The following is a 24,180-nucleotide window of genomic DNA, read 5'->3' on the forward strand; positions in this document are numbered from 1 at the left end:
TGTTTGTTTGACTAGCTGCGTCCCGATTAAGGGTTAGTTACGTCAAGAGGAGGTTGATACATTGAGAAAGTGAATTAAAATCGTGCAGACGATGTGAAAGATCCGATATTGAGGATAAAAGAACTCAGAAATTCATTATATCATGTACCAGAGACTCAAATCAGTTAATGACGAGGAAAATTTGGAATTTTTTACACGAACAACGATAAATTGATAAGATCCAACAATACGGTCATTAATGATAGAAAAATTCAAGAAATTGGAAACTTCATTGTGAAATCCGAATGAACATAAATCACGCAGATTCGTGTAAACATTTTCATCGTAAAATCGATGAACGAGCTTCAGATTCCAAGCAGGCGATATTTGTGGAATAAAAACGATAGAAAAACGAAATCCTTTCGGAATGACAGACACAATCAATCGTAACCCATTTCTTGGTGGTCTTGCGGATGTTGCAGAAATATTCTTGATTTCTTTTATCCGCTTATCGATGTGAATCGAGGCACAAATCCCAATATTTACCATACCCGCGTTCTACATTGAAAGTTAACCGCCTTCTCGCGCCCGCCAGCATCTTCCTGCCAACTTTCGTTACCCAAATTTCCGCATAAGAATCGACTTATCCCCCAGTGGATATCGGAAAAATCCTTGAAAAATCCGACTGCCCGAGATAAACAGATACTCGATGCGCACAACACGATCCTCACCGCAAGCATCGTTCTCCGGTCGAAACGACTCACGTTACGGATAGTTATGGTTGATCGAGTCGCATCATACACGAAACGAGACACGGAAAGTGATCGGTTTTCGATCGATTACCCTGTAAACGAAACGGTTGATCAACGACGTTAATTATGGGAATGGGATCAACGATCGATTGCGTTCAATCGCTCGTATTTCGTGAGCTTGCATGTCGCTGCGTTGGGTTTGGTATACGGCGGCGATGCGAGTTTGCTGCTGTGACGCTTTGCAATTTGATAGTTTTAGTATAAATATATGAACATTTGTTCGAGCACAGAGTCTATTAGACATGTTTAATGATGTGATACATACGAGAGCATTACTATTAGAAATGTATAGAAGCAGCGACTAGTACGGCTTAATCAGTGAAAAATTATAACGACCAAAAATCATTCGAATGCATCGAGTACCTGAGTTTTGCTCGGATTACTCAAGATACCTTTATTAAGATACTTTAGGAATTAAATTGCAAATTTAAATTTCAATAAAAATTTAAGTTTCAATAAAAATTGAAAATATCAAGCGTTTTCTTTAACTCGATAAAAACAGGAGTTACTTGCTAGATAACATAATATTATTTCTAATTACGTGCTTGTCGATATCGATCTCTTAAACCAAATTGATTTCAGATACGCATTTCCCGTTAAGCTAAAGTACCATGAAAAGCCAATTAATTAAAATCGACTAATTAAAATGAATTTGATTTTAGATAGGATCTGAATTTTGAGATTCCAACATTAAAATTTAATATCTATTTAGTGTGTTTCTAATTCAATATAAAATCGTTACATGCTGATTGATTTTTCGAAAGCTCTTTCTATAAAACGATGACATTTTCTGGTCCTGTAAATATCTATTAAAATAACTGCAAACGCAAATACTTATATCAAACTCAGGTAACTTGAGTAATCTGAACGAGATTCAACGCGAGTTGGCGCGAATCGGGCGACGCGAATTGAACGACCATTCACGTGACGTTGTTCTTTGTACTTTTTGTTTCAATCTATCTTTCTTTTGCTTTTTCTAACCTGTTCCGCCGCAACGATTACTTGGTTTTGTAGCTGACCCGATGGAACGAAAATGGGCAACGAGCTTTCGCTTCGAGGCCACGCCCTTGATTCCTTCCTGCGTATTTTCGCTCGCACGACATTCGCGTTCGTGTGATCAATCTCCAGCGAGCTCTCGGATCCGGAATCCATGGCCAAAATAGTTCTAACGACAGAAAGAGCTACTCGATCGTCTCGAAATCGGAAGTGGAATGGTACAGATTTCTGATAAAAGACATTCTGTTGTTTCTATGGAATGTTTAGATATGTGAATAATACGACCGTTTTTGAAATTATTGAACTCTAGAATGATATATATTCGTAATTCTTAGGACTGATAAGATAAAACATTGTTATAAAATTGGTATATGAGAATAAATAGACGTACAGGAATATTAGATGAAATTGCGTTTTAAGATCGAACGTAAGTAGTTCTTTTCTGATATTTTTTCCACGTTAACCCATTCGTTGGCATCTTATTTAAAAATACTGAGAATACGAAAATTTGTTGCCAGTTTTAGACGTACACTTTGAATGCATTTTCTTTCGTTCTGCGAGAAAAAGAAACATTTTAAACGTATCGTTTTCTTTTACATTTTCACTCGACGTAATAATAGCTAGTACGAAAGTGATGATTTTGCGTTCGAAATTCATGCTAAAATTTCTAAAAAAAATAATTTTATTCCGGGACACTTTTTTTGCGTAACTTCGTTTCAGAATACTTTTTCCCCGCGAATCTAGAATTGAAAGGAACGTTCGAATGGTCCCATTTAAATGCACCGCTTGTGCCTGCGGGCACCAAAATACCAAAACCGTAAAAACACAATTTTTGGGCTAAGCGAGAAGTGGCGATGGTGTGCAGTCGAATTTTTGACCTGATAAAAGTGACAGAGCATGTAAATTCGTTCGCGCATTCGAATAAAACAAACCACTGGAACTGTCGTTTCCGTTTCACAGAAACATCCCTCACTTTGCTGTAATTTATGACTCAAATTTCGGAGTAATGTTTCCACGCATTTCGAACTAGTTTCGCCACAATTTTCACGTGTATTTTATCGTTCGTGTTTTCTTGTCACAATTCGACTAATGTTATTAGCGAAGTTCATCGAATCATAAAGTGCAAGTTGTTAACAATTAATAAATCTTTTTATGCGAATGAAAGAAATGAGAACAGCATTTTAAAAGTTAATCTCGTTCAGGATCATAATCGAAAATTATGAGAGTTACTTATTTTTTTCGGGTATAAATTACAAACCCAACTCATTCTTTATTCGAAAAGTGACAGGCTGGAATCGTTATGTGAAAGCACAGTTGAACGATTCGTAAACATTATTCAGCAGCAAGGAGAACAAAATAGAAGCCACGCGGTTTCGCGTTTCATCCAATTATCGACTGTCGTCGACATTGCGTGCTTTCTTCAGTTTTACGTTACCAGAGATTGCACCTGATCGTTACTAAATACCTTTACAAAGACTTCCGTCTGCTATGCGCTCTTTGCAGTTGCCTTTACCGTGAAATTTGCAACTTGAAAAGTTTCGCGAACTTTTTATTCGATAAAGCAAAAAGAGGAACTATTCGAGAAATTACGATTTACGAACTCACCTGACGAAGTTTAGTTATTTACGTTGTAAATTGCTCACAGCTCTCGCTGCTTCATCTTTACTTCCAGTTTATTAAGTTTCTCGGGTTCTCTTCCGCATAAAGACTTAAGTTTTCTGGACGATACTCAACAACCGTTCTTGCTCGCGTATATTAAAAATTTTGAATCAAGTTTTTAACATTGTTGATGGGAGCCGGAAGCCTTCCGTTGGAGCGAAGTTAAAAAATTCCTGTTTCTAAAAAAGTTAAAATGAAGTTACGCGAGTCGATGTTACGCGGTCCACGTTTGAGAAAAAGTTCAACGATATATTTTTTGCGTTGCTGACAAGTTTAGAAGAAAAAGAAGCATAGATTGTGTGAAACTTCGCGCGAAAACCCGGAAATCGATCGGTTGTGACGACTTTGGCGACGTCTGCCGGCACATTTTCGAGCCGAGTTTCTCTTACGCTGCTAATATCAACATTCGATACGGTTACTTTTATAAAAGAAACAGACACATATCTTGTTCGTAAAAGACAAATTGCACGAATCCAACATGGGACGATAACTATATCTTGTAGTTTTGAGAAATAAAGTGTACACCAGCTGTGACTTCAACATATTTTATTTCACTTCACATACGATTATAATCTTTTTAATTGAAATAATTTTTCTCAGAACATCTCTCGAATTTTATAGTACTTGAATTAACGTATTGCAGCAATTAGTTTAGTACGGAACAAAAAGTTTGAAAATTATCTTTGCAATAATAAAAGATTACGACTTCTGCTACCAATTAGAAAAATGAATAATAATAATACATAAAGATTGCAAGAAAATTAGAACGTTAAAGTTAATGATTTGAAAGACACGGTTTGCGATCACTATAAAAGAAATACAATTTAATGCTTTTCCATTTGTGCTCGTATGCTTAAATGGAAGGGAGTGTAAAATGAAAAGCCAGAAATCGCAGAATCTCAAAGAAATAACAGATGGGATGGATGTTCTCTGAGAGTCTACAGTTGCCTGGGCTTCTCACGTCCCCTGCTTAAGTACAATAACCATAATATATTTCATATAATAACGTAAACAAGATGTTTTTTTGTACAAATATCCCTTATATAAATATGGTGCTTGTCTGACGGCTAGGCACAAATTTCGTGACTCGCGTGTCTCAATCATTTCTTTCCTTCGTCTTTTTTTTCTATTTTTCTATTTTTTTTCCTTTTTTTTCTTTTTCTTCTTCTTTTTCTTTTTTTTGACTAGACACAGCCCCACCGCAAATACATTTTAGGCTAGCAAAATCGACTGACCAGTAAACGAAAATAATTACGTAATTACAGAGACGGACGATGGACATACGCACAAGACATCGATTAGGGACGATCATCCAACATTAACATCGTTTTAATTTGCATTTCTTTTTTTGTCATCTTTTTTTATCTGTTATCTTTTCTGAAAAATATGGTCTTCGCGACGTTCGTCGTAGGTAATCTAAATTGGAATGCGGATGAATGTGCTCAGGAGGATAAAAACTCGAGTCTCAAGGTACTTTCGATTAGTTGCTTCTTATGTGCTAAATGTTTCGCTGTTTGAATTTCTTAGAATCATCGTCCCGTCCGGAAAAGGTTTAATCGAGAGCAGAAAGGCTCCTTTATCGTCTTATCCCTACAACCTCGACAAAATTCTTTTCTATCTAAAATTGTTTCGTTGGCTATGAGAAAGTTTCCGCACCTATTGCCGTAGTTCATCGACCAAACATGGACCGTTCGTTTCAAATCGATCAATACCCTCAAACTTCACACGAGATGTGGTCCGAAGTCTTGATTAGGAACACGAATAATTTCTCAGAAACGGACGTTCGCTTCACAGCATCTGATATTATCCTCCGAACAAGACGAAGGCTACGGATTTCTTAACCAATACGATACAAATACCCTGAATCCGGAAGCTAAAGTTTAAAGCGATGAATGTCGAAAGGCACCGGAACCCTTTTCGTCAAATATTTTCTCCCATGAGATCGATAACTTTGTAATAAAAAATATCTTTAATAAAAATATCCCCTATTATTACGATTAAGTACAATAGCAGTAGAACAAATTAAATCCTAATAATAACTTTCTGGAAAGTCCTCTTTGTACAACCTCTGAACAAAACTTCTTACAAAAACATTTCCGCCTGTCATAATAAAAAGATATTTTTATTACAAAATTAATTTGTTAAAAGGAGAAGATATTTCCTCTGATCGAAAAGCAGCTTTTTAGATTCGCATTTCGAGATCCATCTGCACGATCGTTCGTCATTGTTGCCTTTATTATCGAGTGTTATCTGTCGTATTCGTATCCAGGGTTGGTGAATACCGTCGCCTTCAACGTGATGGAGGGCAGTTGTGACAACGAACTATCCCTAGCTACCCAATTGTTTAGAATTTCGTTCCTTCTGTGTCTCCATAGTTTATGAAGAATAAGAGAGACTTTGGTGTGGTACGCTGAACAAATTGATCCCCTTGCAGGTGCATCTTTGGGGCATAGATGACACTTGAGCAACTTTCTTCTACTCAGTTGATTTCTATACCTAGCTTTCATATTTATCAAGGTGATAGCCCTGGTTGGACACTTCTTTACAGAACTGGATGTTTCTTCTAGCTTCTTGTCCTGGTTCTCCTCCTCAGAACAAGTCGTGTCCTCGTCATCGAACTCCTGGACCCCTGTCACTTTTCTGGGCTGACTCTGCTTCCTCGGTCGCCTCTCGTACGGTTTGTTCTGGATGTTTCCTAGCCAAGGAAACTCAGACGGCTCCGTGGCTGACTGTCCCTGGCTCGCTTTGGGAACGGCATGGTAGCTGTGCGCAAAATCACGATTAAGTAAAGTAGAAGTAGAGTCACGACTGGAACAACCGGTGCACGGTTCGTCGTGTACATGACGGTCGTCGTGTTGCTCAACGCTCGACGAGTATACGGCGTAAAACGAAACGAGGTCGCGTCTCAGTATCTCGGTTTCATGGTGATCGACGATCTGGTTGGCGTCGTGTTGACGATGGCGACGACGATGGTCGTGGTCGCGGCCGTGCTCGTGCCAGCTCGACCGCCTCTCCTCCTCCAAGGTCGGGTACGCCATTGTCGCTGCAGTTGCAGGGGAGTTTACCATCTCGTGGCTGCAACCACCGCGGCACTGTTCCATAAGTTACGTTCGCGTCATTTTTCTACCAACGAACGAGCGCTCGTCGACCGTGCGACGAAGGCAAGAGACGTTTTTCTTTTCTTTTTTGGCTTTTTTTTGTTGTTGCTTTGTTTATTTACTTTTTAAAGAAGAAGAGTATAAGAGATAGTGACAACGAGAGAAGAACAGACAACGAAAGTGAAGCACGGGAACGTGCACGACACCGCGTGTCCTGGCGACACCGAAAGCAAACAAACGAAGCGTGCACACGGCGCGAAAGAAAAAAACTAAAAAATGACGCTGCAACGTAACAGAAAATGGAGAGGTAGGAGGGCGGGCGAAATGGTGAAGAGCAGTTTCAGTGACAGATTGTAATCTTTTTATTCAAAATCGATCTATAAATTTTACAAACGACTTTTGTTTAGCAGACAATAGTTGTTGAAAGATGGACTACCCTTTTGAAATTCGTGAGAATTTATGTTGCAGAACGATTCAATCTGTCACTGAATAACGTCGACCTGGTACAATGGGCGAATATAGAACATAATATAAAAAAAAGCAAGCGCAGGAATCGCACTCGCAACTTACGAGCACACACGACGCCGCTAATGTTCGTTTAGGTATTTATTAGTAAAAGTACTTTAAGGCGTTAAACGACAAACTTTAATTTGCTACAAATACGATTTCCACTGTCAGAATATGCATTGGGTGAATTAAACGAATTACTTGATATCTAGTTCTCAACTGGGTACTCTCGCACAATTGAATTAATATTAGTGACATTATACGAGTCACAAATTATCTGACTATCCTCTTTGATAAAAGATTATAAGATTGTAAAGGAGATCTACAATTTTTGGCTTGGAAGTTTGTATTGTTTGATTATTATGCAAGAAATAATTGGGTCACGTAGTTCAACAAAAAACTCTGTACGAATGACTGGAAAGCCGAATTGATGAAGTCCATAATGTAAAAGTTGCTCAATTTTAATATCAGAATGTACTTATTTTATGTTTTATCAATTTTAAAAAAGCTGGTGTAGAATTTGGTTTCTGTATACTTCAATTATTCTCGTTATATAAAACATAGAATTCAATGCAAAATTCAATCCTCCGAAAATTAAATAACATAACCCAAACTAAAATAAATTACTATCTATAGTCTAATAATACCGATCTTGCAAATAATAATATACTGAATAATACCGAAATTACAAATTCCAACAGTGGACATCAAATCTACATTTCTCTCTAAAGATTCAGATATCGACTAATAGAAACTGGCGTGAAATCTCGTGATTTAAAGATTCATGCTATTCGACATACAGATTCCCGATTAAAAAACATCAAAAACTAGCATGTTCTGTCTGTCGTACGGGACAAACGAGCAAACGAATTCGAATTTACGAGCGGAGTTAGCTTCGTCGATCTCTGTGCACCAACGAGTGAATTACGGACGGGCAGAAACAAAAACGAATAAAATAGCTTAGGAGCGTGGGAATCAGAAGGTTAGCGAGATGCTTACCCGAGTATCGTTGTCGGTGGTATCACAGTGGTAGCAGGTGCTATGGCTGGAGCTGGAGCTGGAAAAACTGGTGGACCAGGTGGTGGCCGTCCTCCTCCTGCGGGACTGTAAATTCGATAATTAACCATGTAGAAAGCACATATTACAGCTAATTGCAATATTACTATTCAATGAATAAATCGTAATACGATCATAATTTCGAAATGTAAGCCAAGTGAAGCAAACAATTATGCGATCCAACAACGTTGGATGCACAACATGCAGTAACTTACCGAGAGCCTTTGAACACTTTTAGAAACATTTTATGAATATATTATGTACGTTATACGAAACAATTTGAAATTTCATGAACATTATAACGGCACCTAACGAGTATAATTATATATAGGTAACGTTTGAAACAAATCTGAAAATGTGCACCAGATTAATTTCTACTGGCACGCAAAAGCCTTTCGTTTGCAATTATCTTCCATGGAAAAATAAAATAATAACCATTTCTCCGAAACACTACTCGTTTTAAACCACATCATTTTTTAGTCGATATAATCGAACAATTATGGGAAATATTTAAATACTTTCGTGAACCACTGTTCATCGATTGAATATAAGGAGGTGCAGTAATAAACTGCTGGACGAAAATGATTAATGACGAGAATTTGCACCAAAACGTGGTATACGGATAATAAAACAGATACGGATACACAAAATTCACATTTTTCCTTTTTGACGATCGGTCGAATCCCAATTAATTCGTAACTCATTGTGATCGATATATACGTAATACTTTTCTCTAATTTCTGTTAGCGGAATGGTTTTGTGTAAAGATGGCTAACGAACTAGAGAAACGGGGCAGGGAATCGAAGTTTAAATCCGGCTCGACCGCTCGTTACACACTTGCTTTCCCACGGGACGCGACCAGAAAAGTAACGAGAGCGCGGATTAATCGCGTCCGATCGGCTTCCAATTAAATCGTTTTAATGAATTTCCCGGTTCTCGTGTGTCGTGGCAAAACCTCTAAACTAAACAGACCAGCGCACTGCGGTTCGATGAGTTTTACAGGGCGGAAGATGCACGAGAAACTGTCCGATCCGGATTCGTTTAACAGCGCGTGAAGAAAAATGTTGCGCGAATTTTCGAAGTTCGGATCGAATCGTGTGAATCGCGTTTTCGTATGGTTCGACACGACTTTCTGGGCGATTGGAACCAAATGAGTTGGAAGATGAAGCAAAGAATGAGTTTGTGGAGCAGTATGTCGAATTTATATATTGTGGAGATTATGTGAAATTCTTTAAGTGTGCCTGTAGCAAGAATGTTGTTCAGGACGATTATTAAAAATATAATTGATACGTGTGAATAATTTCTTGAAATATGTAAATACGCTCTACGACTTATAATTATAAAACCATAGTAAAATTTTCAACTCTACGGGGATACAGTGCAGCAAAATCTGTGATACTAGAAGTATGCAAAGTCTAATAGTCAAATTTGTAAATCGCTATCTATGTATCGTTACTATTTCATTTATATAATATCTTTTCCCAGTGTGTATAATCTATTCTTTTTGGAAAGAAAAAGATGTTTCTCATGATCAAGTTTTTGGGTGATTTTGTAGTCATAAGATACAACGTAGATAGTCCACATATAAAGTCTTAGTCAATTGAAGAATTTCACTGATATGAGTGGCTATCAAGTAAATCCAATTCATATTTCAAATCAATTAAACATCGCAGATCAATTAAATCTATGTACTTTTATAACATTCTAAAAATTCTTCTTTCTTAATCATTCATTTTATCAACCTATCTCAGCACCTACCTAACAACTCAAAATCAACAACTTTTCTCGCAGATCATCCTTCATACATTTCTAATCCATTTTCTCTCATAAACAGATCTCGATTACTGCATCACACGAATAACGGCCAATACAATTAGGATATCAATTACTCCATAATACGTTAACGAAACAGACAAAAACACATTCTTACTGCAAAGGTTGTTGATGGCGATTAGTAGGCGGTGGTGTAGCTTGAGTAGTAGAGGTCGCGGGTGCGGTAGCACTGCTGACTCGATGCACATGCAGCTGGTGCATCTGTAATTGGGCTGCGTCTTCGCCAAGGAACGAGCACCTTGAGCATTGCCGTCTGTTGTGCACCTTGAGTACGTGGGTGGCTAGGCGTTCGGCACGCGCCGCTTTATACTCACAAAGGGTGCAAGCAAACGGCTTCAAATGTGTGTTTAGATGCCGTTTCAAACACCAGTTGTCCACGCCGCTCCAGGAACAGTAGCAACAAGTGTACCTAAAAAACGACGACTGTATTAATCGGTTGTTAAGTCAGCCTATTGATTCGAACGAAACGATCTATTCACCTGAACTCTACAGGAAATTACTTCAGTCATTAATAAGAATAAGGAATTTCTTATATTAAATAATCGATAAAAATGAACGATTTCTAGCTACAATTTTAAAAGAGTATTCTTTAATCATTGATAAGAATGTTCAATTCGTTGTATTATTTAAAACGAATAATCTTTAGTTTCAATTCCAAGAGAAAATATATTGACCTTCAATTATTAAGAAAATCTTCAATTATTTATTTTTCTTGTCCATCATGCAGCTTCACCAACTCCTATATGTACTATAAAATCATCAAATTTTCCAAAGAAATCTCACCTTCGTTCCTGAGCACCTTTAGAGCTTCCTTTAAGATGGCTCTTGCTGTTACATCCACCATTCTGTACCCTTCTCCCAGTGACGCAGTTCGCTGCATCAGGTTGCATAATACCCGGAGCAGGCATCGATGTTCCTTGATAAATTCCCCCCGCGTTAGTAGCTGTATTATTACCAGCATTCGGCTGCAACTGGTAATTTTTGGTGTTATTAAATCCTGACGAGTAATTTGTGTGCTGTTGCTGCGGTTGGCCATTCGTATTCACATTTCCAGTATTCGCGGTTCCTGCGTCTTGTTGGAGAGGCTTTGGTGGACTAGATCCAGCTGGTCTGCGTATCCTTGATAACTCGTAACCGTGCTCGCGATGCATTCTTAAGAAATGCTTTTTCACATGATCAGCGCGGTTGAATGGTTTGTAACAGATATAGCAATGAAACGGTTTTTCCTCCCGGTGAATATTTTCATGTCGTGTGTACAGATCGCGGCGATCCGTTCCATAAGGACAGTATGGACAGCTATACCGCTTCACGCTCGGTGTCACTGTCACTGAAGACATCGTTGTGGTGTTCTGTAAAATTAATAAAATTTGAATACTATTTGTTAATTAATTGAGTTACTATCGAGTCGAGAGAAGATTTCATTTTATCGTCAAGACAATGGATTTTACAAATTGTAATTTTTGCAGTGGATAGAATCAAGCAGACACTTCTTTAAAAAATTAATATTTTTTTGCTGAAACTTTCGAAAACTTAATTACTGACACGCAACTGTAGACAGAATTCACTGTAGTTGTACCAGCAGTTTTTCATGAATATCTCGAAATCTAAGTGAGTCCACTCCTCGCGTGTATAGAAAAAAGTTATCAGAAAATAGTCATTTATGCATAATATACAATACATTTTGGTACATGTCAAACTTTTATATCTCATCACGGAATATAGAATTGTCGGAGTAAATATAGTTTACAATTCTATAGGATTGTATAAACTGTAAGATATTTAACACTAAACCTATCGACACTTCGTGTATACCTATTCCTACCGTGTGCGGTCAAAATGATCGGTGATTAAAGAAGTAATAGTTTTTGTGATTTTACTTAGATGATGGTTAATTTATAACTAAATGTATATAAAACGACATACTTTCATAAAATTTCGTCCAAATTTACTTTTGTTTAATTTCAATTTTAGACCTAAATAGAATTATACTTTTATGTATATAGAAATATATCTTATTCAACTTCGCTGCACTTTTTACAAATTATCTTATTATCAACTGCACATTTGCCGCATAAATATTTCCCGCATCTTAAACAAATTTTCGTAATTTTGTAACCTTTACAATTTTTTACTTGACAAATTTTTTGTAGTAATGAATCTGAACTTGTTGATAGTTTTATTGCATGGTTCTTTTTCCCGCGATTCTTTATGTAAAATGTAATGTATGCACCAGGTTTATAACAATTTTGTGAATTCTCTGTAAATTGGCCCCATACTGTAGATACAATTGAAAATTTATTGGTTCGTAAACGTTGGCTTCTTTCGCTCTTCTTATCAAATCGTATAAACCTCATAATTTTAGCAAAGTCATTCCTACTCATTGTTTTTGAAAAAATGCAGGTCTCCAAATTTTATTCCACAAATATGAGACATCTAAATTTTTTGCCTGATATGCACCGCGGGCATATAACAGAACAATAAATGCGTCTAGTTTTGTTGCATCTAGCTCCCTCTTAGTCCCTAATACTCTAAATACTTCTTCTTCCGTACATTTTATTATATGATCCCTTATACGATAATCAATGATAAGATAAAATGCCGTTGTTTTTACTTATCCTTTCATTATATGCCGTTTCGCATATTCCTAAGAATATTATGAACTGATGTTCTGCTAGGTTTGGGACTTGCATCTATTTCTCTCCAAACTGTTCCATCGGGCCCAATTCCTATACATCAGTCTCACTCTTTGCTGTTAACGATAATTTCCTTCCTTTTTTCCCTGGACGTGAACCCTTATTTATAATATTCAATTCTGATTCGGTTGTAAATAGCCTTTCATGTGTTTCCATGCCGTTTTCAGTTGCTGAAATTTCTTGTTTATCGCACACTGAACAGTTTTTATCTATGTCCGTTATTTTTTTTGATTTTTTTTTTTGAAAAGTCTTGTCATTTCTAGGGTAAATATTTATGACAGAATAATATCATGTACAAAATATAAAATTATTGTCAAATTTAATATGCTTTACTTTCCTTTTATAACAACTTTACACAAAACACTCCGATATGCTTTCTGTCTGAGTTTTAGAGATAACGAGTTTAGATGTCGACTAATTGACTAACAAACCGAGATGTATTCTAGTCGAAAAGACAATAGCTAGTAAAAATATGATCTGTGATAGCGATATTTATACGAAAATATTGATGAGTATTGACCGTTCTCCACCAACGGTTATTCGAGTGTGGAATTGGGAAAGCTTTTCCCGTGTTTTATCGTAATAAGCAATAACCCTAAGAAAGTTCTCGATTTTTAAAATGTTTGTAACAATGGACTGTAAAGAATGATAAATTTTGTGACGGTTCCTTAGGATTATTATGGGCCTGAGTTGATATATCTCAACAACTGATGGATATCTTGATTGAGGAATGGATTATATCTTATAACTAGATTATGGCTGTAACAGCTGTTATTATTTGCTATTACTGATTTCATTTGCTAGTTGACCTGGAGATAGCATTTTCTTTGTACTGATTGCATTTATTTTAAGAATAACTAAAATATTTTGTCGGGCGGTCAAAATGACGACGCTCACGGTAGGTAAGGCAGAGTACAAATTTTTCTCAGAAAATAAAAGAGCAAACTAAAATTAAATATCGAAAAATATATTGTATTGTATGTTTTAGGAAAAGTCAAAAATTATGAAGCGATATGATAAAGTTTAAATATGGTTAAATTTGACCGCCGCTGGTATGTTTAGTATTAATTGTGTTACAGAACAATTTTACGTGATATAAACAAACCATGCTAACTCATTTGATTTGAAAGATTTCCCGTTTGGTTAATAACAATGAACAGAGGCATACCTGATGCAAATGCTGTGGTGCAGGAGCTGATGGTAATTCTTGTAACAGAAAGGTGGAGGTGACAGGTAAGAGTGCTGCAGGCACTGTTTGCGTTTCTTGAGTTCTCCTGGATGGTGGTGCCACACGTTCCACTCGTTCACGCAGCCTTTCCAGGTAGGAAATCACATCTTCCACTTTTAATTCTTCGGATTGTAGATAATCCTTTGAAGGCGAATGATGTCTGTTTCTGCTATCGTCTCCAAGAATCCTTGACGAATGAAGTTCCATGAAGTGTTCAGCTACATCCCGTGGTCCACCTCCCATCAAATCGCCTGGAGAAATTATGGCGTTTGTAAATTTATTCATTAGTCTAGAATATCGACCTAGCCAATGAATGACAAAAGTAACTCCAGAAACGTTTTGTTTCTTTAATTTATGGTAATAAACTTCTGTAAAGTATATCTATACATCACTTCAATTTGCATAGAACATACGATAGTATCGCGAAACATCGTCAAACACTGTCAAATGTTTTCAAACATCGTCAAACGTTGTAAAGCGTCTTCAAATGTTGTAAGCGTCTTCAAACACCGTCAAACTGTCAAACGGTGTCGAACGCAACGATCACTCGCCGAACTCAAACTTCGTAATGAATGGAAGTTGAACCACCCGAAAAGCCATAAGGCCAAGAAAAAGAAGAAACGAGAGGTGGGGGCGGAGGGTCAGTATTATTCACGAGAAACTTTCCGTTTCCAAAGGACAGTCACGAAATCCGTAACTCAGGTACTATTAGGGAAACATAGTACGTCATACAAAGTGTTTGTATTGGAGAAGGAACGAAGTATCCACATCCACAGCAAATTGCGTTCACGCATTGTTTATATATTGAACTCTGTGTCGATTTGTGTATCTATCCGTGCTTTCGTGCTCGATGACCTATTATATCACCACATAACGTTACATGTTTTTATATAGCTCATGTTGTCCTCGATAACCAACGTCATTCTAATAATTAGACAAATAAAGGAATGTATTGTATTGATGACTATAAATTCTTACGAATTCTATAATGTTCATAATATTTATGAGTACAAAACTCTATTAATAATTAATATATGTATAATATATAATATATAACCGGGGAATATTAGAGGAATATCTAAAATCTATAAATTAAATTTATCAAATAACCTACATCCCCTCTGGCATCTTTAAAAATATTTCATTTTATGTTTTATATCTAAGATAAGACAGTTCAAACAGAAGTGGTTCAATTTTTTTAAATTCTACTAGATGTATTATACGAACCGCATTCGTAGCACCTCCATGTCGCTTTTCCAGCGTGATAAGCAGCAATACGACTTCCATCGGTGCCTTTCAAAGGCTCCTCTTCGCAGGTCCAGTTTCCATCATCACTATCAGTCCCGTTTCCGGTATCCTCTTCAGTCTTGTACGATACAGAAGTTTCGAACTCGTTCTGAACGCTCGAGGCTATGATAAACGAAGATAATAAGCTACATTCTCTTTTGCTATTTTATTTTACAGAATATCAAAACATCTTTTGTTTTCTGCAGGAGCGTCATTACGTTTTATGGATTTAAATATTAAAATAACAATCTCGATTCACCAAAGCAAAAAGCGTGCTACGTTTGAAGTATACCGTAATATTTATCCCGCTTCAATTAATATTCATACTTGCAATTACTCCTTACTTTCAGTAACTTTTACTGCAGTAATATATGCAAACCGTTAAACTTGAATTTTAAAAGTACACTTTAATATTTATACTCAATTTGAAAATTATTACCTCTTCTTTAAAATGTGATACACGCCTCATTAATAAAAATATTGATTCCTTTACCGTAGTGATACATGTTAATCTAAACCCTTAATATAAACCTTTAAGCTTGAGAGAGTTTTCAAAGAGCATACTATATAGTATTTCTAGTTTATTTGAAGACTTCTTTTTCTGTTTAAAACGCAGTACGCAGTTCAATAATAGATACTTAAATTTTTCTACCACAGTAACACATACACAAGTTATTAAATCTATCATTTTAAAGAACACATAAATATCTCTAAATTCACTTACTTCTATGATCAGGATCTTCACCGTACAATTTTCTGGTTATTTCCTTAAACATATCTTCGTAGCAGTCGAGCCTGCTAATTCCTGCACCGCTACCCTCCATCTTCCCACTCACCGCCGGTCACCCCCTATCCTTGGAACAATAAACCTTCGCCTACCTGCGAACCGAAAGACGCCCGTAAGCCGGGTTGTAACTAATAATTCCTGTTTCAAATGTATTTTTCTCCCGAATTTTAAAAGGTTGGGTTCCTCCCTTTTCATACTTGGACACTTAGAACCCCACTTTCACCCACCGTTATTGCTTTTGTACTTTCTCTCTTCCCTTTCTTTTTTCGGTATTCGTTAGGTACGTCTTTTTTTAGAATCGCTCGCACAGAGATGTATCGACGAAGGGAGCTAATTGATTCATTGAAGCTTAATGAAATCTTGCCAAAGCGTTGCCCCTAATCGTCCACAAGATTTAATCTTTCCGCTGGCCAGCTCAAGTGGCATATTTACATAAAGAACGGGAGTTTGTCGGTATTAAGTGCGATTCAAAGAAAGCGGAGTAGATTAGTGATAATTTACCGAATATTCTAGCGCGAGGATAACGAATACAGTCTTTTGAGATACTGTTCTGGATTTTTCACGCCTGTAGGAATTGTGTTATCAAAAAAGAAAGAAAAGAAAAAAAGATGGAAAAGAACTGAAAACTAAAGTTTGAATAGAGTTAATTTTTCTTGATGCTAAGTGGAGTCATATTATTTACTGACTCTGTTTTATGAAGGAGACCGAGGCTGGTAAATGAAATGTCGTTTCCCGTCGAGCGCTCAATTCTTCGGAAATTCGTAACGTCGAAACAGTTTGTAGAAGGAAAAATACATAACGCTAGAATTTGACGGTCGGATATTACGTTTCTATGTACAAACATACCCGGTCACTGCCACTGAACTCCGACAAATTGGAAACGTGAGAATAAAAAGCTGTATTTCCTATTAAGCACGAAAATTACTTTCTGCTTAACAAATCATTTATTTGATAGTAATTTAAATCACAAATTGAAGAAACTTTGAATAAAAATCTCAACGATGATAAACAAATATTAATACTATAATTTCATACTGTGTAACAGAATTTAATTTTGTATAGTGTAATCATTCTATATCATCGCCGTTAATGATCACATTTGTAAAAACTCATCGGAAGAAGAGCAAAAGATTGCAAGGTGAAAGTTGTAAAAAACAATTGCTGTGCGAATCTAGAGGACGATTTTGTGTTTAGAAGACGTGATCGCTTCCGCGTCATCGACTTTTCCCCTATCTTCTTATCTTGTATATATTCAGCTGCAACGCTGCCGACTAAAACATCTTGTTCCCCAAAGCCGCCTTCTATCTTCATGTACCTGAAAAATCGATTCACCCCGGTCAGAAAACGTTAAGGACAACTGAGGTATCTCGGTGAAGCCGACTGACGGGCGCTTAAGCCACGTACATACCTACGAAAACGCTTCGTAATGCAATCTTATCGGTTAACGTAATTGAGAACAATACAATGTTATACGTAATCAACGATGTATCATTCCATTGCGCTTTTTTCTTTCTTTTTCTATTCTTTTTCTTTTCTTTCTATTTCTTATAACAAGTTTCTAGTTATGTACCTTCTGCTCTGTGGACGAAGAAAAAGTTACCGACAAGGATTCATTAGACTAAACCGCGTTCATGCTTGAGAAAAGTTTCATGTTGATTTGTATTTAAAATATTTGAATTTAAGATACACTATATTGACCGCAGAAAGATAATAAAGAATAAATAAAAAGACATCGTTCAAAATCATACTTTCTATTCTATTCTATTTCTATTTAAGCTTCGAATATTTAACTTAACCAAGGGTTGTAGTGTTGTAGTAATATAGTAGTGATATTCATAAGTTTCACAGAAATCTTTCAGACTTTTGGAATCTTAGAACAGTAACAAATATTAGAAAAAATTCCAGAAAAATTCAACGATACTTATTAATGTCTCTATTATATTATATAAACCTTCTCTTAATTCAAATATTTGAAACTTTCCCAAGAGAAATACAAATCCAAAAGAAATACATTAAAAAGTGAAATGTTCCTTTAAATTCGCGTATTAAACTCAAAGTATTAAAACTAAACATATAATTTTGCAACACGTACAAAAATTAATAAAATTCTATCGTCTATTTTAGATATTTTTAATCATTTTGGCAGCGTGTACTAGCCTTAAGGCAATCGTGACGCCCGATCGTCAAGCGCAAACGAGGCAACGGCAACGTAATAGCAATTCCAAGCTGAAAGACATTCTGGCCGCGTACGAACGTAAATACAGGGCTAATGTGTACTAGGAAATCGCGGCTGGTGTTCCATCACGATGACAGGAACCGGTGGTGACGCGAAACTCTGTATCGGAAGCGTTAACGAGTTCTCTCCCTGGAGGTAGACGCCGCGATGGAATTAGAATCGAGGCTGTTATAGTCCGTTTAGAAGCACTGATCGTCGTTACGGATCTTCAATTAAGGGCACTTTGAAATCAAGCATGCAGAATAATTATTTTATTCGCACTATACAAGCGTTTTGGAAACTGATGAATAGACTGCAGAATATTTATGCATTTATGGGAAATTTGTAAATACAAAGGCACATAGAATGCGCATACTACACAAAAATATATGTTGTGAAATATTGAAAGTGCAATATGAAATAGACAAAATATTTTTCTGTCTAAGTTCGATCTTGTAAGTGATGTAAATAAGGAAATACGAATTTCCATAGATAGTCTAGTGAAGAGACTGTGAGGAATGAATTTCACGATTCGACAGTTTTCAAACGAATCTTCGTTTTTCACTTTCAAAGGATAATTTACCACGAAAAATGCGATCTTCCACGTGAAAGAATCTTTCACCTGTTTGCGCAACTTCCAGGCGTTTTGAAACTAAACATTCTGAAAAATGGATCTAATATTCCAGTAAACTTTTTAATCGCATATCTGTATTCAAAGAGTGGAGGATACTTAAGAGGCGCGTGAGAGAATATTGTTTGTCAAATTCCGAAAGATAATTTATGAGGAAAAATGGAATTCTTCACGTGATAGAATTTTTAATGTTCTCGCCAATCGTTGAATGGTTCTACGGAGATAAATGAAAAATTCTGAAGAAAGGCCACGAAGTTAAATACTCTGGTAAATTGTTTAATGCCTGCCCTCTTCATTTTCCGAATGTTTTCAGAGAGTAAGAAACCCTCGAGAGTTGGAGCATGTTGGAAAAGCACTCGGTAGGTCGTGATGTCCTTTGAAAGCGCACCACAATGAATAAAGAAGGATCGAGGGGCAATTGCGAACGTGCTTCGAGGATCTCGAGAAACTGGATCGAAGTTAAGACCACTTTACAATTTGCTGAAGCGTGAGCAGTCTTAACTCTTCTTTCCGGTGTATCTCGAGGGGATGAAAGGAGAATGAAAAATCCGCCTCCGTGTTATCGGCTGCTAAATATTCATGAACCGGGAAATCTTTCGCCTTTGAACCGAGTTACAATTTAGAAGGCTGACTAAAAAGAGTTATCGATTTTCACTTAGAAGTGGAACAAGAGTGAAACCTGCCGTCTCGAACTCATTCACGCGACATCAAGGAACAACACTTCCTTTTCGCCCCATTAACGAGCGCGTTTCCCATTCGTGTCTTTCTTCTTTGAAAAACAGCTGATCAAAGGATAAGAATTCCTTCGAAATAAATGCAAAATATGGAAAGAGAAAAGACAAATTAAATTTTGAATCGGAGACATTCGTAATAAATGCAAAATAAAAAGACAGGGAAGAAAGATGGAAATTAAATTGAATTATAAAAATGAAAGATGAAAAGGGAAATGAAAATGAAATTTTTAAGAATTCTTTGCCCTGTTTAATGAAACTGCAAATCTTCTAAATTTACATTGAATTTGTAGATACGAACTATTATAAATTAAAGATTTGGAAAAATTGCATTAATAAATCATAAAAGCTTAAAATTCTATTAACGAATTGTAAAAGTTAAAAATTGTATTCGTTTCTATGCGAGGTCTAATATTGTACTAAATAGCGCGCAGAACCCTTAAAACGAAACAAAAAGAATCATCAAGTGGACAACAATCATTTTTTGGTAATAAAATTTCCGCAAAGAATCGTCGACATCAATTAAAAGATTAGCTTGGCTGTTCTCGAAAACATGAAACAAAAGGGCAAAATGTAATTAGATAAACACGCCCGATGCCAATTCCATTTACCACACTTCAAACACAAGGGGAGGTCTGATCGTCGCAAGGGATCCTTGAAACTAATCGAGCATAAAGACGAGCAGTTCTTCATCGAGCCCTATAGTGAATAATGAAATCAACAACGTCACGAACAGCTCCTCCAATCTTATAGAACACATTGAAAACCCTTTTGACCGATATAATCGTGCTGAGATTCCCATGCCCAAGATATGGGAATCTTCGTGGGTCTATGCCACTCAAACTGGCACGGAGGAGGAAAAACTCATCAGCCACATGGTTTACCAAAAGCAAAACTGTTCTAACAGAGGTATCCAGACATTCAACAGACCTCTTTTCTCCCCAATGCAAACAGCTAAACAGCTACCACCTACTGTTACCAAGTTTCAACGGTACTCTCGATTTTCCAGTGTCTATTTAAGTACATACATTAAACGTAGAATTAGTCAAAACTGAATTTGTAATTCAGGTTGAAACCATTTTACGTCTATTAAGAATTAAAAATTTCCTTAACTTTAAGCTAATTTCAACATCGAATCTCAACATCGATATTTCTCATAATACGTTAATGATTCCTAAATTAACATTAAACACGTATGTAAAATTGAATTACACATCGAAGGTTGAGACTTATATCCGGTCTTCGATTATTAAAAATTATTTTAATGCTTCAAAATATAATCTTACTTATCACAAAATAATGAACCCCCGAACAATAAATATTGTATTGTTAGTTGGGATCGAAACTACCCTTTGAGTATAAAAAGTTATTCCACTTTAAAACTATACCATATCGTAATCACAATTAATCCAACAATTCCTAAAGATAAACTCCGTCATTAACGGAAGTACGATCTCCAATTAATAGCTCCACCCCATAATCGTCCAGAGCGCGAATAAATTACTCATTGCCGAGATCCTAGCGCTTCGAAGCAACGCATTCCAGAAACAACAAAATCAATCCGTGAGCAACGCATAACGCGGTTCGTTAACCGGCCAATCGACTCTGGAGGGGGTGAGTATCCTGTCAATCGAACTAGATCCTACCCTATTAAGGCATAGATCGATCGATTTCGATCTCCGCGGCGATGTAACGCGCTTTTGGGGGATGCAGCGTCCGGAATGAGGAAGAAGGAGCCTGGTCGCGTATTGATCGAGCCACGGTTGCTGCCGCGTGAAAACTAGGGGGAGAAACAGAGAGGAAGAGATGAGCAGAACAGAGAAAGACAGGGTGCCTCTGGAAACCCCAAGCGTCGGTACCATACGTATTCACACAGATCATACAGTACACATACACACATAGGTATACATACGTACGAAATATGTACACATGGATGCTACTCATATATTATGTACACGTGTATAAGAACGCATACTGTTCAGTGTACCTCGGTATACGTATTATAAAGGGGTGGTGGCGAGAACGATCGCGCTGTGTGGAAGGGGTTAGACCGGCGACGAATAAATCAATATTCCCCTCCGGAACGATCGAGGACATGTCCCGAAGGCGACAGATGGCGAGGGTGCCTTGATTCGTGTTCTGCGCCGGTTGAGCACCACTGTCTCCGAAGAAAACCTAAGCTTGGTGGGGAGATGCGGGTGGGTAGAGCATGGGGAGCTGTCGTATATACAACGAGGAACGTTCGAGGGAACGAAGAGCGGAAGAAACGAAAGAAGAGAAAAAGGTTCAGAGGGAGAGAAACGGCATTGGGGAGTGTTGCGATGGCATAAGACAGAGATATGCAAGAGTGGGGAGATTGTCGAATGGTGGGAGTGAAAAGTAGTGGGGGTAGAGAAGGCGCGCGCAGTGTGCCATTCAAATTCATCCGGAAATTATTACCGACTAACCAAGGACGGCGAGCGGGTCTCGGCGTCGGCGCGCGCGCGTGCAACTCCTCCATGCGTACAGGCATACATACGGCGACACACAGGCATTTATAAATATATAGCGGTGTCTGTATAGCACTGTGGAAGACACAGTAGCCGCGCAGAAACACATAGCAACGAAGCGTAGGTGATTTCCCATTACGATCGAAGAAATTCTACTGGTTCGGTTCTGGTCTCCGTGAGAACGTTTCTCGGTGGCCATTGCGTTTCTTCCGCCTCTGGTAGGCCGATCGAAGGCGCGCACACACGTCGAGCAAGCACGCGAGTAATCGTCGCGATCCGGCGAGCGATACACGCACACGCGACGCATATCGTCTCGTTGTTCTCTTCTCGAGTTCACTCGTACGCGTACCGCGCACCGTGATACTAGCGTTAACCACTCGCGCGCGAACCAGCGTTTTCTTCTTCGAAACGCGTTTTCTCTTAAAGTTGGATCGTGCTAGAATACACCACACATTCGGATAAAGTGTTCGAGCTACCTACACGAGGACAGGGTCGCTATCTTCTCGGTGGTCACGCGTGTAACTTCGTTCCGCGATGCCCACGGTACATGTTTCCTCTCTCGATGCCTGTTCCGCGTCACACTCTTCAAGTCACTCTGTCACTCTCGCTCTCCGATCGATCGCGGTTGGTTCGTTCGTTGGTCCGTCCACTCGTTCGATTCCTCGTAGCACGAGCACAGTACGCACGTTACATACTGATAGAATCGAGGGTCACGCCGAGTACAGTTCAACTCGAGGAAGTTCTAACTGACACAATGAAAGATCACGAAGAATCGAAGTCCAGGAGTTGTCGATCTCGGTGAGAGTGAAACGAGCGGTAGAAAGAAGGACGGAACGAAAGGAGGAGAGAAAGACGCGGAATGGGGGGGCCTAGAGAGTGCAAGGGAAAAATTCAAGCGCGCGCGAACGAGTTCGCCCGTACGAGAGGAAGAAGAAGAAGACGACGACGAATAACGAAGGTGATGGTGAAGATACGATACGTGTTATAGAGTACTCACTGGATGTTGTTGCGGTGTGACGAGAACCAGCCTTGCCCAGGATGGAAATTCGTTGTTCGAGGAAACGTTGTGCTGGTTCGGTTGCAGGTTGTTTCCTCGACGGCAGTCGGGTGGCGAGTGGGTGGGCAGGCGGGGTGGCAGGCGGACAGAAGTGGGTGGTGCGGGTGGGTTGGGAGCTAGCGGCGTGTGGGTGGTGGGAGTGGGGTGAGGGAACCCAATACCACCCTCCTCGCCCATTCAATCCTGCAGTATTAGGGGGAGCAGTCGAGCCTGTTCCCTCCCCTCCCTCCCTTCCTCCCACCCTCTTCGTCACTCTCTCTCTTTCTGTCTTTCTCACTCAGCACATATCCAGCACAGGCAGAGAAACGTCTAGGACGACGAGGATGATGTCGGAGTCGACGACGGATCGTTGTACGTGTGTTGGTGCATACTCTCGACGCTGTATGGAGGCATTCACGCATGTGTGCGTGCCTCTGTGGTCGCAATGCCTCACAGTGTCGGCCTGTCTCTTCCTTCTTCGCTACACTCACACGCACGCACGTATACTAAGAACCGAAGCGAACCTCCCTACACGTGTTCACAACGAAGCAGTCAGCCGGTCGAGGGGCGGATTCTCTGGGGTGGGAGGAGAATTTACGGAGGCCCTTCCGAGGTCCTTGTGGAGAAAACCATTACTTGGAAGGGTCTGGAACATTGGGTCTTATGCAGGCCCGTATTTTCGAAACGACAGAGGGTCCGTTGAATTGAGAAAGTTGTAGGAAAAGGGTGACGGAAGTTGCTTGCCGGATGCTCGTATTCTTGGAACGAGGGTGCTCTGCTAGCTTTCGTATGGGTTGTGGGAGGCTCGTATCGTTTCCGGATGGATATCGTGAAAAAATTTTGGCAGAACCCGTCTTTTAATTAGGAGAAAGATTCCGTAATTTGCAGCAGGGTAGAAAGGTCGTGGGTGGATGATAGAGCAGATCTGTGCAGATTGGAAATGATTATTTCTAACAATGAGGAAAGAGAATGACTATAATAGAAGAGAAACTGTGGAATTCGTTCCACTATAAATACTATTTTTTGAGATAGCTTTTATAAGAAATATAGGTATATTAAAGGTTACAGGGTGGAAGATCGAAGCACCGAGCGTAAAGCGTGAATCGGAGCGGCTAAGTTTTTAGGAGCTTTCTATTAATAGAA

The 24,180-nt window shown here is 38.4% G+C and overlaps 1 protein-coding gene and 1 long non-coding RNA gene across 7 annotated transcripts; both read right to left on the reverse strand.

Annotated features, from left to right (window-relative positions):
• Positions 1–3,977: 3,977 nt before the first annotated feature.
• Positions 3,978–23,441, reverse strand: LOC132912681 (uncharacterized). 6 transcript variants are annotated; one of them, XM_060970311.1, is made up of 8 exons: positions 23,336–23,441; positions 15,873–16,023; positions 15,089–15,271; positions 13,802–14,112; positions 10,724–11,289; positions 10,038–10,349; positions 8,051–8,155; positions 3,978–6,521 (listed from the first exon to the last, which is right to left on the reverse strand). In XM_060970311.1, the coding sequence occupies exons 2-8, from the start codon at positions 15,970–15,972 to the stop codon at positions 5,693–5,695; spliced, it is 2,406 nt and encodes an 801-aa protein (XP_060826294.1). In that variant the 5' UTR covers positions 15,973–16,023; positions 23,336–23,441; the 3' UTR covers positions 3,978–5,692. The 6 variants fall into 6 exon arrangements, with proteins under 6 accessions (XP_060826294.1, XP_060826293.1, XP_060826290.1 ...); XM_060970310.1 differs by lacking the exon at positions 23,336–23,441 and adding an exon at positions 22,478–22,823; XM_060970307.1 differs by lacking the exon at positions 23,336–23,441 and adding an exon at positions 21,960–22,823 and having other exon boundaries at positions 15,873–16,027.
• On the reverse strand, positions 12,342–12,650 carry LOC132912682 (uncharacterized). Its single transcript, XR_009659260.1, has 2 exons — positions 12,417–12,650; positions 12,342–12,386 (listed from the first exon to the last, which is right to left on the reverse strand). It is a non-coding gene; the product is annotated as an uncharacterized LOC132912682 (long non-coding RNA).
• Positions 23,442–24,180: the final 739 nt, after the last annotated feature.

The sequence above is a fragment of the Bombus pascuorum genome, chromosome 12 (genome assembly GCF_905332965.1).
Source record: "Bombus pascuorum chromosome 12, iyBomPasc1.1, whole genome shotgun sequence".
Taxonomy (NCBI): domain Eukaryota; kingdom Metazoa; phylum Arthropoda; class Insecta; order Hymenoptera; family Apidae; genus Bombus; species Bombus pascuorum.